This window comes from Neovison vison, chromosome 14, assembly GCF_020171115.1.
Source record: "Neovison vison isolate M4711 chromosome 14, ASM_NN_V1, whole genome shotgun sequence".
Classification (NCBI taxonomy): domain Eukaryota; kingdom Metazoa; phylum Chordata; class Mammalia; order Carnivora; family Mustelidae; genus Neogale; species Neogale vison.
The window spans coordinates 9169940-9184103 of NC_058104.1; the positions used below are offsets into that span (position 1 = coordinate 9169940).

The 14164-nt window shown below is 51.6% G+C and overlaps 1 protein-coding gene across 2 annotated transcripts; it reads right to left on the minus strand.

The window, feature by feature from the left end:
- Nucleotides 1-506: 506 nt before the first annotated feature.
- ACTL6B (actin like 6B) lies at nt 507-14164 on the minus strand. 2 transcript variants are annotated; one of them, XM_044233397.1, is made up of 14 exons: nt 14072-14164; nt 13536-13612; nt 13167-13332; nt 12787-12887; nt 6581-6678; nt 5804-5898; nt 5616-5722; nt 4841-4930; nt 4624-4685; nt 4398-4512; nt 4158-4238; nt 3935-4030; nt 3652-3738; nt 507-627 (listed from the first exon to the last, which is right to left on the minus strand). In XM_044233397.1, the coding sequence occupies exons 1-14, from the start codon at nt 14094-14096 to the stop codon at nt 547-549; spliced, it is 1281 nt and encodes a 426-aa protein (XP_044089332.1). In that variant the 5' UTR covers nt 14097-14164; the 3' UTR covers nt 507-546. The 2 variants fall into 2 exon arrangements, with proteins under 2 accessions (XP_044089332.1, XP_044089333.1); XM_044233398.1 differs by lacking the exon at nt 13536-13612 and having other exon boundaries at nt 14072-14132.

A 14164-nucleotide genomic window follows, 5' to 3' on the forward strand; every position in this document is an offset into this window, starting at 1 on the left:
GCCCCTGGCTCCGCCCACCCCTGGCTCAGGGTCGGGTCTCCAGCACCGGGTTCCCGCCCCAACCCCGCTCCTAGCTCGGACCCATTCTCGCGGGCTTCTGCCGGATCCTCGCTGCGTGGTCCTCCCTGGGTCGCGGTCCCTTTGAAACTTGAGGCTTCCGGGCTCCTGTGGCTCCCGGGGCTCTGCCCCGGCCCGCAGACTTTGCCCCGGCGTCCACCGCGGGATCACCAAGGGACGCAGGTGTAGCCCTCTCCTCGCCTCCCCCCAGCCACCCTGTCCCCACTCCCGCCACCCCACCCCCGGCCCAAGGAGGCCAAACTTTGTTTTCTTAAAACATTTTTACTCCTTTCAACCCAGAAACATCACAATCTAAGCGGACGAGAAGGGAGGGGTAGAGACGAGGGCATGGGCGGGTGGGGATTTTGATCTGCGCCGGCGGAGGCCGAGCCGGGAAACCCTCTCCCAGCCTTTGGCGTCCCCTACCCCACCTCGGCGGGCGGCGGGCGGCGGGCGGCTGGCGGCCGTGTGGGTGTTGAGGGGGCGCCCTCAGGGGCACTTCCGCTCCACGCACTGCTTCCCTCCCTCCTCATATTCCTGCTTGGAGATCCACATCTGCTGGAAAGTGCCCTGGGAGGGGGGGAGGGGGGGACGACAGAGGCCATCAGGACGTCCCTGGAGGAAAGCGGGGGGGTTGGGGGGGGTCGCGTCCTCCCACTTTCCACCCGTGCAGGCCCAGCCCCTTGGAAACCCTTCTCCTGCCCTCGGACCCCGGCCTTTCCACCCTCAGGGACCTCCTCAAGCCTCCCAGCCCTCGTTCAAATTCAGAGGGTGAATACCCCCGCTCACGTTGTTCAGTCATGAAGTTCGTTCATTCATTCAACAAGTATTTATTGCATGTCTGTCTGCCCTGGGCCCTGCGCTGGGCTAGAGCTGGGTAGTGGAGCTTACAGCCGCAGGGCAACCAGCCTCCCCGCCCCCCAGTTCCTCCTGTACCGGTCACTCCATCAGGCCTTACAAACTTGTCCAGTCTCCCACATTCCCAAGAAGAATCTTTCCTCTGCCCTCACTGGAGTTGTCTTTATTCTACATGCCACCCCCCCACGTTGAACCTTCCTTGAGGGTCTCTTGTGCTGGGCATCTCGGACTGTCCCTTCTTTGATGGTTGCTTCATCTCTTCCTGAAAGCTGGTGCCTGGGTCCCCGGTACTGTCCCTTTTTCTCTCCTGGGCTCACAGTCCTGAACCTGCTCATCCACTCCTAGGACTTCTGCTCAGGCACTAAAACTCCACCCCTCCCTCAACCTCCCATTGCTGAACCCAAATACTCAGCTGTCTTTTGGGCACTTCCTTCTGAGTCCTTCAGGACCGCAAACTCAGCACGTCCACCACACTGAGCTCCCCCAGGCCTGACCCAGACCTGCTCCAGTGGTCTCTCTCACCTCCTACACTAGCGCTGGCCAATATTAGTGGTCACGGAGCACCTGAAAGGTGGCTAGTCGGAATTGAGATTGCCCTACAGTTATAAAATACACAACGGATACTGAAGACTAAGTCCAGGAAAGGGAATGTAAAAACATCTCATTTTTAGGGGCGCCCGGGTGGCTCAGTGGGTTAAAGCCTCTGCCTTCGGCTCAGGTCATGATCCCAGGGTCCTAGGATCAAGCCCCGCATTGGGCTCTCTGCTCAGTGGGGAGCCTGCTTCCCCCCCTCTCTCTGCCTGCTTCTCTGCCAACTTGTGATCTCTGTCAAATAAATAAATAAAATATTTTTTAAAATCTCATTTTTATGTTGATCGCATATTGAAATGATAACATTTTGGATATAAATAAGGTGCATTTTTTAAAGATTTTTTTTTTTTTAAAGGAGGGACATCTGGCTGACTCCGTTTTTAAGTAATCTCTACACCCAATATGGGAGGCAAGAATTCTACCACTGAACCACCAATGCTACACCCAATATGGGGCTCGAACTCACAAGCCCTAGAAGAAGAGTCGCATTTCTAACAATTGAGCCAGGCAGGCGTCCCAAATAAAGTATATTCTTTAAACTTAATTTCTCCTGATTCTTGGGGCTCTTTTAAAATACGGCTACTAGAAAACTTAAAGTTGGATGTGTGACTCGCATTACATTCCTGTTGGACACAGCTGCCAGGAGCTAGCACCCTGGGTGTCCTCCTGGGCTCCTTCCCTCTATCTTCTTGGATCCAAATGCTGCCCACATCCCGTCCGTTGGACTTGTGATGGGCTTCAGGTTCCACAGCCTGACACGCACTGCTCTGTCAAGACCCCGTCACAGTGGAGACCACAGCAGCCCTGTTCAAGCTGCTCTCCACTCGGCTGCCCCAGTGAGCTTATTGACCTCCGGTCCGACCGTGTCTGCCCATCGCCTAGGTCTTGCCTGCCTCTTTCCATAGCCCAGGCACCGTCTCTCTCTTTGCCTCGAGAGTTCTTAGTCTTCCATCTCAGCCTGAATGCTCCTTAGGAGGCCCTTCGTGACCCTTGAACTAGATCAGGTCCTCCCTTGAAGGAACACCCCCACACTTCGTCTAAGGGCCTGCCCCTGGAGCGGGGGACTGGGTCGGGCACGCAGGTGGGGCCACAGGAACTGTATGGCTGATAGGTTCCCGGCCCCCAGCTGACTTTGCACTGTCAGCTTCCTGTATTTCTTTTTTTCTTTTTTTTTTTTTTAAAGATTTTATTATTTATTTATATATTATCTCTGCTGAGCAGAGAGCCCAATGTGGGGCTCGATCCCAGGACCCTGAGACCATGACCTGAGCAGAAGGCAGAGGCTTAACCCACTGAGCCACCCAGGCACCCGCCCCAGCTTCCTGTATTTCTGATGCTTGTCTGTCTCCCTAGGGGCTGCCGTTCTAGGCGTTGTCCTTTCCGCTATGTCAAGGCCCCAATGTCCCCTCGGTGGGACTGACACCGTGAGATGCAGTTTTCAACTCCAGCTCCCCACTCAGCGTCTTGCCTGTGCCCAACAGCAGGCGCAGACAGAACTCCCCACCTACTGCCCCAGAACCAGCCTGCCTGTCTCCCCTTCTATCTGCCTCTTACCCAGCTCCCTGTCCTCACTGCTACTCACTCTGTGACTCCGGACCAATGGAAGGAGCCTCCTCGCAAGGTCCCCCCCACCGTGTCCAGCTCACACCCTGATCTCCAGAGACTCATGCCTGACGTAGTCTTCCCAAACACGACTGGGACTGTCACACTTCTTCCTCGCCCCCAATCTGCAGTGTCTCCCCTCTGCTTAGCACAGTGGGAGCCTCAGCCACAGTCTCAACCCCCACCAGTCTCTCCAGCTTCCTGCCCTCCCTGATTTGTCCTGATGGCAGAGTCACCCTTCTGGGAGCACTAACTACTCTTTCTCAAAAATAAGAGTAAGGGGCGCCTGGGTGGCTCAGTGGGTTAAAGCCTCTGCTTTCAGGGTCCTGGGATCGAGCCCCACATCGGGCTCTCTGCTCAGCAGGGAGCCTGCTTCCCCCTCTCTCTCTCTGCCTGCCTCTCTGCCTACTTGTGATCTCTGTCTGTCAAATAAACAAAATCTTTAAATAAATAAAAATTTGTTGAATGAATGAATAACAAGGCAAGGGGATGGAGCTGTGTGGGTCTGCCCCTTTCCCACAGCCAGGGCCCCTTCCCTCTCACCAGTGAGGCCAAAATGGAGCCCCCGATCCAGGGGCTGAACTTGCGCTCCATGGTGCTGTTGCTGGCGATGAGTTTCAGCCGCATGCTCTGGGGGGAAAGAGGGGCTGGGGGAAGCAGACACCTGCGTTCCGGGAAGGGACAGGGCTGGAAGTGGGGAAGTCTGGGAAGCCACAGGCGGGGAGGGGTCGGCTCTGGTGGCCTAGAAGCCTTGCTACCAGTGGGAAGGAGGAAGGGCGGGGTCCTGAAGAGCTAAGCCCGGACCCTGGTCGGGGTGGGCCCCTACCGGCGGGGTCTTCTGGGAAAGCTCTCGATTGAGCCTGTCCGTGAAGCCCTGGAGCAGCGTGTTCCCACCAGTGACAATGACACTGCCGTACAGGCCCTGGGAGCAGGGAGGAGCGCGCCTTCAGGGCCCAGCCCCTGCCAGTCTCCCCGCAGCCCCCCCCCAGTCTCCCGGTAGCACCCCCCCCCCGCGGGCCCCTCTGCCCAGACATAGTCTCAGGCCTCACCGGGCGGATGTCGATGTCACACATGCCGATGCTGGTGGTCACCACGTGGCCCACACCCAGCATGGTGTTCCCCGACAGGCCCTGCCGAGAAAGGTGACCTGGGGTTTGGGGCCCTCTACCCTCTCTCCCCAGACCCCAGGATCCTTCCCAGCACCCCCCCACCCCCCGCAAAACGCAGGCCTCTGAGGAATCCAACCAGCCCCGAACCAATACCTCCCCCGGGGCGGTGGGGGGGCCAACCTTGACATTGGAGGGATCAAACAGGCCCTCTGGAATGCGGAGCCTCTCGGCACCGTAGTCTGTGTTGTAGCCGTTGGGCATCTCGTAGTGCACTGTGGGCATCTGTGCAGCCACCCTGCCCAGGAAACAGAGAGACTCTGCCTGGGGGTGCTCACAGAGGACCAGGGGCACCCCCAGAGTCCCAGACCTGCCCTCTTGCCCACCCCGGGCCGGGGGTGCCACTTACTGCTCATCATAGGGAGAGTCCGAGACCTGCAGCACAGAGGCCTGGAAGTCCTGAATCACCTCCTGAGGACCCAGGGAGCTGGTCAGGGCCCGGGCTCCCTCCGCAGCATCCCCGAGCCGCCCACCTGCCAGGCCTCCCTGTCCCTTCCCCTCTACTCATGGCAGGGGACTAGTTGCTGGGGAGGGCCTGGGGCTGTTTCGGGGGACTCGCTCCTCACGTTGCACATGTAGTTATGCCAGGACTTGGAAACCTGGGGTAGCTTCTCCTTCTTCTTCCAGTTCGGAGGGGCGCCCTCCCGTACGGGTTCCTGCGGGGGCGCAAAGCCTCTGAGCACCCTTCCTCCTGTCCACCCCTGTCCACCCCACCCCGACCACCCCCGTGCTGCTGCCGCTAACAGGCACTGGGTTCTTTGCTCTGTTGCCTACAAAAGGGGTCTCTCTGCCTTCCCTTGTCAAAGGAGAGAGAACAGGGAGAGCCTGTCCCCATGTCCGTCACTCATGCAGCAGGGACAGCTGATCTGAAAGCCCCCAGCCAGAGAAAGCTGAGGGCACGGGGAAAAGAGCAGGAGACCAGAACCTTAAAGAAGCAGGCTTTTCCTGAGCCATGTTCCATGGGGGGGTCCAGGGTGGACCCCCCGCGGGCAGTGTCTCAGCACTCCCAGCAGCCCCGTATGCTGTTAATGCCACTTTGCAGGCGAAGACACCAAGGGGCGGGGAGCTTTGATCTCCTGCTCTGGGTGGCACAGCGCTTACATGGCAAAGGCATACCTTGAACCTGGGTCTATCCCGCTTGCCCTCATACATCCTGCTACCAGCTGGCTGTATGGCCTTGGCCACAACCTCCAGCCTGTCCGATCTCTAATGCCTTGGTTGTAAATTAAGGAACTGGACCCAGGGTCCTCTGGGGACCCTGCTGCTCCCTGCTCTGATATCTAGCGGGTCAGTGGGTCAACAGTCACAGGGTGAGTGCCCAAGACTCCCCGGAGACCCCACCTTTGCTGCAATCATGTAAGGTGGGATGATGTCGATGGCCATTTCCTGGAAGAGCTCCCGGCACTGCATGGAGATGAAGTCCCCTGCCAGGGGTGACTTGACGATGCCTGGAAAGGGAGGGGGTGTTAGGGGCTGGATCCCCTCCCCCCGCCAACTAAAGCATCCCCGACCCCTGTCGAGGCCCCCACCTTGTTGCAGGACGTAGCCATCATGTACTGGAATGGCTGTGGTGTGGGTGGCCCCACTGTCCAGCACCAGGCCCGTGGAACGTCCGTTTGCAAAGCTGGTGTGGGATGGGTAGGTCAAAGAGATAGCAGCAGCAAGTGAGGGACTGGGGCTCAGGTCTGGCCTGGTCACTCTCTGCTTTCCTGGTCCAGCCGATCCACAGTCTGCAAATCTCTCATTCTGGCTTATGACCCACCCCTGGAGAACGGTTCCTGAGACCCCTGTCTCTTCTTCCCTGTCTGAATCACAACTTCTTCCTCTTTCTCCTTCCTCTGCCCTCCCAGTTTCTCTTTAGTCTTTGTTCAGTGCTCTGTGGGCACCTTGAGATGAGGGGCCCTATTGCCCCAGTGCCTAGCACAGGCAGGGGTCAGTGCAAGGCAGAGACTTTAAAAAATGAATGCTGATTGGCTGTTTGTGGAGGAAACTCCTCAATGTTAGATATTTCTCCCTGTTTTCTCCAGTCCCAGCCCCTGCTGTCAATGTGGTCCCACTCTCCCCCACCCCCACTCCCCACCCTGGTTCAGCCTGATTCAAGGAATAGGAAAGAGCTGCTGATCTGGCCACCCCAGGGTCAAAGGCATTTAGCCCACAGGAGTCCTTCTGCACTAATGGGGTACAAGGTGGGTGTCTGCCCCTCCAGGACACTATCTCCACAGAATCAGGTCCAGCCTCCTGCTCTACACACCGCAATCCCCACCCTGGCCCTCCACCCAGCCAGAGCAGCCCATGCCAGAGGATACGCGGTGAGCACAGCCGTCTTGCATAAGAAGAAGGCAGGAATGTTGTACTGCTCGAACATCAGCTCTGTCAGCTTCTCCCGCTTGGCCCGTGTGTTCCACTGGGGAGAAAGTGCAGGAGGGGAGGCTTCAAAAAGGGAGAGGCACAGACACGCACGCACACGCATGCGCGCATTCTCACACACACACACACACACACACACGAACTTGGACTGAAGACAGAGATCAAGTCTCTTGATCCACACAGACCTTTAGAGTGTGAGAACTATGAAGAATTTCAAAGGTTACAATCCAAACCCAGCTGAAGAAATCAAAACTCAGGGAGAGTGACTCGACCAAGTTCACACACAAAGCCCTTGGTAGAGCTTGGTAGAGTCATAGTCTCTTGACTTCTGGCCACTATCAAGAGGGCCACGGGCCACTTTATTGTACAATATGTACTTTGACTCCTTTGAGCCTCCAGTTTATCCCTCTCTTCCTCACTTTAAGCATCTCAGAGGCAAGAAAGCAGAGAAGAGGATTTCTGGTAGGAATTGTGGGTTGACTTAAAACATCCCATGTTATCCTCTTCCAAGATCCCAGAAAAAGGGGTAATTTAGGGGCATCTGTGTGGCTCAGTCAGTTAAGCATCTGCCTTCAGCTCAGGTCATGATCTCAGAGTACTGGTTTCGAGCCCTGCATCAGGTTCCCTGCTCGGCAGGAAGTCTGCCTCTCCAGCTCTGCCTTTCCCCCTACTCGTGTTTTCTCTTTGTCTCTCTCTCAAATAAATAAATAAAAATTTAAAAAGGGGGCTCAGTGGTGCCTGGGTGGCTCAGTGGGTTAAAGCCTCGGCCTTCAGCTCAGGTCATGATTCCAGGGTCCTGGGATCGAGCCCCGCATTGGGCTCTCTGCTCGGCAGGGAACCTGCTTCCTCCTCCCTCTCTGCCTGCCTCTCTGCCTACTTGTGATCTCTGTCTGCCAAATAAATAAATAAAATCTCTAAAAAAATAAAATAAAATAAAAAGGGGGCACAATTTAAAAAGATATAAACCCATGGCACCTGGCTGGCTTAGTTGGTAGAGTATGCAACTCTTGATCTTGGAGTCATGAGTTCGAGCCCTACATTGGGCATAGAGGTTACTTTTCAAAACAGGGGGGCGGGGTGCCAGGGTTGTGCAGTTGGTTAAGTGTCTGACTCTTGGTTTCAGCTCAGGTCATGATCTCATGGTTGTGAGATCAAGCCCCTCATTGGGCTCTGTACTCAGTGCACAGTCTGCTTGAGGTTCTCTCTCCCTCTCCCTCTACCCTTCCTGCTTGTGCTCTCTCTCTCTCTAAAATAAATTAGGAAATCTTAAAAAAAAAAAAAAAAAAGGACACAAAGCCACAAAAGCCAACCAGCACATGAGAAGATGCTCAACATTGTTAGCCATTAGGGATATGAAATTTGAAAGCACAATGAGATACCACTTCATACCCACTAGAGTGTTGATAATAATTAAGGAAGAAAGAAGGACATAGAAACACTGAAACCCTTGTACATTGCGGTGGGAAGATGAAATTGCTCAGCCACTATGGAAAACAATCAGTTTCTCAAAAAGTTAAACACAGAATTACCATATGACCCAGCAATTCCACTCCTAGTTATATATCCAAAATAATTGAAAACAGGTACTGAAATAAATCCACATACACAACTATTCAAAACAGCACTATCCACAATAGCCACAGATGGAAACAACCCAAAAATCCATGAGTGGATAAATTGGAAAAACAAATTGTGGTACAGCCATACAGTGGAATGCTACTCAGCCATGAAACAGAATAAAATGCCAAATAAATGCTACAGCATGGATGAACCTTGAAAATATTATGCTAAGTGAAAGATTACAGACATGAGAAGTCACATGTTGTATGATTCCATTTATAAGAAAGATCCAGAATAGACACAGTCATTGAGACACAAACCAGACTGATGGCTTCCAAGAGGAGGGAGAGTAGAGAGAAACTGGATAATGAAAATGTACTTTCTGGGGCACCTGGGTGGCTCAGTGGGTTAAGCCTCTGCCTTCGGCTCAGGTCATGGTCTCAGGGTCCTGGGATCGAGCCCCACATCAGGCTCTCTGCTCAGCAGGGAGCCTGATTCCCTTCCCCTCTCTCTGCCTGCCTCTCTGCCTACTTGTGATCTCTCTCTCTTTCAAATAAATAAATAAAATCTTAAAAAAAAGAAAAGAAAATGTACTTTCTTTTGGGGTGGTGAAAATGTTGGGGAACTAGATAAAGATGATGGCTACAGGGACGCCTGGGTGGCTCAGTTGGTTAAGCAGCTGCCTTCGGCTCAGGTCATGATCCCGGCGTCCTGGGATTGAGTCCCACATCGGGCTCCTTGCTTGGCAGGGAGCCTGCTCCTCCCTCTGCCTCTGCCTGCCATTCTGTCTGCCTGTGCTCGCTCTCTCTCCCTCTCTCTCTGACAAATAAATAAAATCTTAAAAAAAAAAAAGATGATGGCTACACAACATTGTGAATGTATTACATGCCATTGAATTGTTAACATTAAAAAAGTTAATTTTCTGTTGTGTGAATTTTACCTCAAAAAAGAGATAGAAGAAGAGATAGAGAGACACCCTCAAAGGTTTGAGAATAATAAGGAAGGAAAAAACAGCAACACAGTTTTGAAGGTTGGAAATCAGATATTTAAGTGGTAACTGACTTAACAGATTCAAGAACATGGACTCCTAAGTTGGTAGTGGAAAAAGCCAGGAACAACCTGTGTCAAACTGTAGAATCCTCAGAGCGTTCAGGAATTGGTAGTTTCGGGTACCTGTGGCAGTTACGGTCAAGGGCAAGCTAAAATAAGATTGTTTAAAGCCATTCAAGTGACAGCTCCCCAAACTCTCTCCCCAGTTCCATGTCACTGGGATAGTACCCACCCCAACCTCTGCAGAAGACTGGAGATTTATTCCCTAGAGTAAAACTGAGGGTCCCTGTCCTGGTGAGACACTTGACACAGTCAGGAGTGAAGACATTATACTCAAAACAGGAGAAGTAAGTGATTCCATGCATATTAAATGGTGATAATCTCAGCCCTATTCCCTCACTTGGCTCCCAGAAAGGGGATGGCCAGTCCTGTCTGTAGGGTACAAGTCTTCCCCATGAGTTACATCAGAGATCTAAAGACGCCAATTATCAGAGGCTGCTTAACAATCATCCCAGGCAAGCCATCCTATAGCAACATCCTTTATCATGACAGTCAACGAGTGCCCCAACCCACAGAGCCTCCAACCAGTGTTTCAGTCCACCACTTGCAAACATAAGCACACAACCAAAGATTTCTCAGAAATCTGAGAAAAGTCTCACAAATGAGATAGAGACCTCCCAAAAAGGGCAGGGGGGAAAAGCAATTTGGAAGAACAGAGATCATGCAGGGAAATGAAACTTCCCAAAACAGAAACAAAACTAATATTATTCTGAGAAAACACATGACACTGCACCCACGAAGGAAGGACAGAAAGTCCTAAAAAGTAATATTCATGGAACAAAAAGAGTTCTTGGAAATTGAAAATACAGGAGGAGAGATGAAGAAATCAATAGAAGGGCTGAAAATAAAGTTGAGGGAATATCTTGGTAATTACAGGAAAAGAGAAAAGGAAGGAAAACACAAGAAAAAAGACAAGGAAATGAGAGGACCAGTTCAGGAGGTGCAAAATCCAAACGATATTTTCCAAAAGACAGAACAGAGAATATTGAGAGACATATATCACCAAGGGGTGCCTGGGTGGCTCAGTTGTTAAGTGTCTGCCTTTGGCTGGGGTCATGATCCCAGGTTCCTGGGATCAACCCCCACATTGAGCTCCCTGCTCAGTGGGAAGTCTGCTTCTCCCTCTTCTGTTTCTGCTCTCGCTGTCTCTCTTTGTCTAATAAATAAATAAATAAAATATTTTTTTAAAAGGAAATATATCATCAAATAAATAATTAAAACTACTTAATTAAATAATTACTGACTTATTTTTTCACAGAATTGAAAGACATAGGTTTTCAGATTGAAGGGACATACTGAGTTTTTAGAGCAATGGATGAAAATTAAACAATACAATATGGAGAAATTACACAACACTAAAGACAAAGTGAAAATTCTACAAACTTTCACAAAGAAAAACATTACACCAAAAGTTCAGGAATTAGATAGTTCTGCCTTTTTTGTGTGTGTGTTTTGTTTTGTTTTTGTTTTTGTTTTGTTTTGTTTGTAAATTTTTAAAATTTTTTTATAAACAAATAATGTATTTTTATCCCCAGGGGTATTAATCTGTGAATCACCAGGGCTCTGCCTTCTTGATGACAACAATAGGTGCTAGAAGCACCTTCAAGATTTTAAAGAAAAATTATTTCCAATCTGGAATGTTATACCTAGCTAAGCTATCAATCAAGGTCCTACATGCAAGGTCTTAAAAATTTTACTTCTCATGACCTTTCTAAGGCAGTTACTAGAGGATGTGCTCCAGGAAAACAAGGGAGTACATCAAGAAAAGGAGTAATGAGATATAAGAAATAGGACCTCTAGCATAGGAAAGAGGTAAAGGGATGCTTTAAGAAGAAGGTGAAGAGAGATGTCAGGATGAGAGCTATGTCCTTTGTGTAGAAGGAAACAAGGCCAAGGTGAAGCAAATCAGTGGGTTTTTGGAGAGACTTCTTCAAGAAGATGAAATTGATAGAATATCTAATGGAGGGGTGCCTCCATTTTTTAAAAAGATGTTATTTATTTATTTGACAGAAAGAGAGAGATCACAAGTAGGCAGAGAGGCAGGCAGAGAGAGAGGGGGAAGCAGGCTCCCTGCTGAGCAGAGAGCCTGATGTGGGGCTCAATCCCAGGACCCTGAGATCACAACCTGAGCTGAAGGCAGAGGCTTAACCCACTGAGCCACCCATGTGCCCCAAATAAATAAATTCTTTGGAAAAAAAAAAAGAGTAACTAATGGAGTTAATGTTTTTAGAAAGGATATAGATATAAACAGATAAGTAATAAGCAGATGAATAATTTAGGGTCATATTATTAAATAAATAGAAGGCTAAGCAAAATAAAAACCAGTATAATATTCAGTTCTAGGAAAAAGAGCTGTGCAGGAAAGAGAAGTGGCAGTAGCTTATTGCCCATCCCAGACCTGATCAGCATACATAACCATCACTGTATAAATACAGAAAATAATTTTTTTATACCTTTTTAAAAAGATTTTATTTATTTATTTGACAGAGAGAAAGAGAGAGAGCACAAGTAAACAGAGCAGCAGGCAGAGGGAGAGAGAGAAGCAGGCTCTCTGCTAAGCAGGGAGCCTGATGTGGGGCTCGATCCCAGGACCCTGGAATCATGACCTGAGCCAAAGGCATCCACTTAACTGAGCCACCCAGGTGCCCCAGAAAATGATTTTTTAAAAAATTTAAAATAAAACAATATTTAAAGGTGGGGAATGAGGGAAGTGTGTGGTGTGAGCTGAAGGAGGAAAGAGAGCTCAACGTTTCCTTCCTTCCTTCCTTCCTTCCTTCCTTTCTTAGAGAGTGTGCACATGCCTAAGGCAGGGGAGGGGCATAGGCACAGAGAGAGAGAGAGAGAGAGAGAATGAATATCCCAAGCAGGATCCAGCTCAGCATGAAGCCCCAGGTGGGGCTCTATCTCAGGACCTTGAGATCATGCCCTGAGCCAAAATCAAGCGTCCCAACATTCTACCGATTTTCTGTGATGGGAAACCAATGCTAAAACTGTAAAATCCATAAGCAGCATTTTGAGTGTGATATTTAGAGATATGGAAGAACATGACAAAACTTATCTAAAAGAAAAGCAGGTGCCTCTGGAAAAGGGGAATGGAAAGAAGGGGATGTGAGTGGTAGTTCTTTCCTTAACATAGTTTATAAAGCAAACTGATTATGTACATATAGAACATTGGCAAAATTTTTAAGTTAAAAGATCCAAAAAGGACTTTGGTGGGGGGAGGGGAGAAACAGCAGTAAATAAGCAGGAATACGTAAAAGATATGAATGGATAAAACAGGAGGAGGGAGAGGGATAAAGACTAAAACCAGAGAGGAAAAAAGTGCTTGAAGTTGGTGGAGCTGGAAGAAAAGTCTGAAAAGTTAAGTGGAGTGATGATGGATGGCAGACGCTTTAAGGGTGGGGAAGAGAAGAGAAAGGCAGAAAGGAGGCAGGGAGCCCCTGGGGTAGGACTGGGGTTTGGGTAAGGCACTTACCGGGGCCTCGGACATGAGCACTGGGTGCAGGTTGGGCTCAGACTTGACGTGTTTACTGTAGGTATGATCCAGAATGGCACGGAAGCATTCCCAGTCCTCAACTGGGGCCAGGAGACCAGCATGGAGAGATGAGGGTGGGCCAGCAAGGGTCCAGGGACAGGAAGCAAAGCAAGGAGGGAGGCCAAGTCCAGGGGAGGGGAAGTGAGATCAGTTCCAGCAGAAATCCCCCCTTCCTAGGTATCTGTCGGGCCCCTGGGCTGGGAACCAGGCAGCTGTGGGCAGCTGCAAGGTAGACTCCATGGGTGTGGGGTGATGTGTCCCGGGTTGTGGTGTGTGGGCTCCGGGTCTGTGGCGGGAGACGGTGGGTGGGGGCTCCTTACTCATGCCATTCTTGAGGGGCGACATGACCTCCGCTCCATCCCGAGGCACATGCAGGGCGTTGGTGTCGATGTGGAAGATCTTCCCTTTCTTCTCTTTCTCCCCCTCCAACTCCAGCCCGCCCCCCTCCTCCGCGGCCAGCAGCCCCACCGTGGTGGGGAAGTCAGCCTGGAGGGAACATGAGCAGGAAGAGGGATCAACCTCCTGCCCCTGTCCAGGCCCATAGCAAGGTCCACAGCCCACCCATGGGTTTATTCCCACATTCCTGGTCTCCAGAGCTTCTCTCTGGGTTGTGAGAACCCTGGGTCACTAGGAAGCATGGAACGGAGTCTGGAGCCCCTGGGACTCGGGGATGGGGCTGAAAAGCTCACCTTGGGGCAGTCCTCCCCAGCGTACCCAGCGCGGACTGAGAAGGAGCCAATGTCAAAGACCAGCGCCCCCACCTCATCTGTGCAGGGAGACAGGTGTATGAGGGGACTTATTCCAAACTCTCCCCGCTATCCACCCCCCCCCGCCCCCTGGCCCTGGATAGCTCTAAGGTCAGGAGGTCAGGGCTTGCCAGGGCAGGTGGGAGCTCGGCCTGGAGTCTGGGGTCCTGGGAGTGGGCTCAAGCCTACAGAGTCCCTTCTTGCCCGGTGGCCTTATTCAGGTCACTCTCTTTGCCGGGAAAGAAGGGGCCGGAGGCGGGGTGCGGGAGGAGGTGAGTTGGATGGTGGAGCGTGAGCCCAGTGCGCGCGAGCTACCGACCCGGGAGAACCAAGGTAAGAGTGGCGCAGGACCCAAACCCGTTCGAGCGCCGGGTGACAGGCCCTGGGGTGCCCAGAGCTTAGGTCGCGCGGGTTCGGGGTGCAGGGCTGCCGGTGAGGCCGCGACAGGCTGGGGAGCCTGAAGCCCGAAGTTAGCTCACCTCCGCCGTAGACGCCCCCGCTCATAATGCCCTCTCAGCGTTGCTCACGGCCCGTGGGCGGCGGCGGGATCAGCACCGAGGCGGCCGGACAGC

Bases quoted from the DNA above. Each gene is read 5' to 3' on its own strand.
- ACTL6B (XM_044233397.1), bottom strand. From the start codon at position 14,096: ATGAGCGGGGGCGTCTACGGCGGAG. The intron at 5,723-5,803 runs GTGGGGGCCTCG...CTCCCTTTCCAG, and splicing joins TGGCTACGTCCTGCAACAAG to GCATCGTCAAGTCACCCCTG. The intron at 4,239-4,397 runs GTTGGCCCCCCC...CTTTCTCGGCAG, and splicing joins TTGATCCCTCCAATGTCAAG to GGCCTGTCGGGGAACACCAT.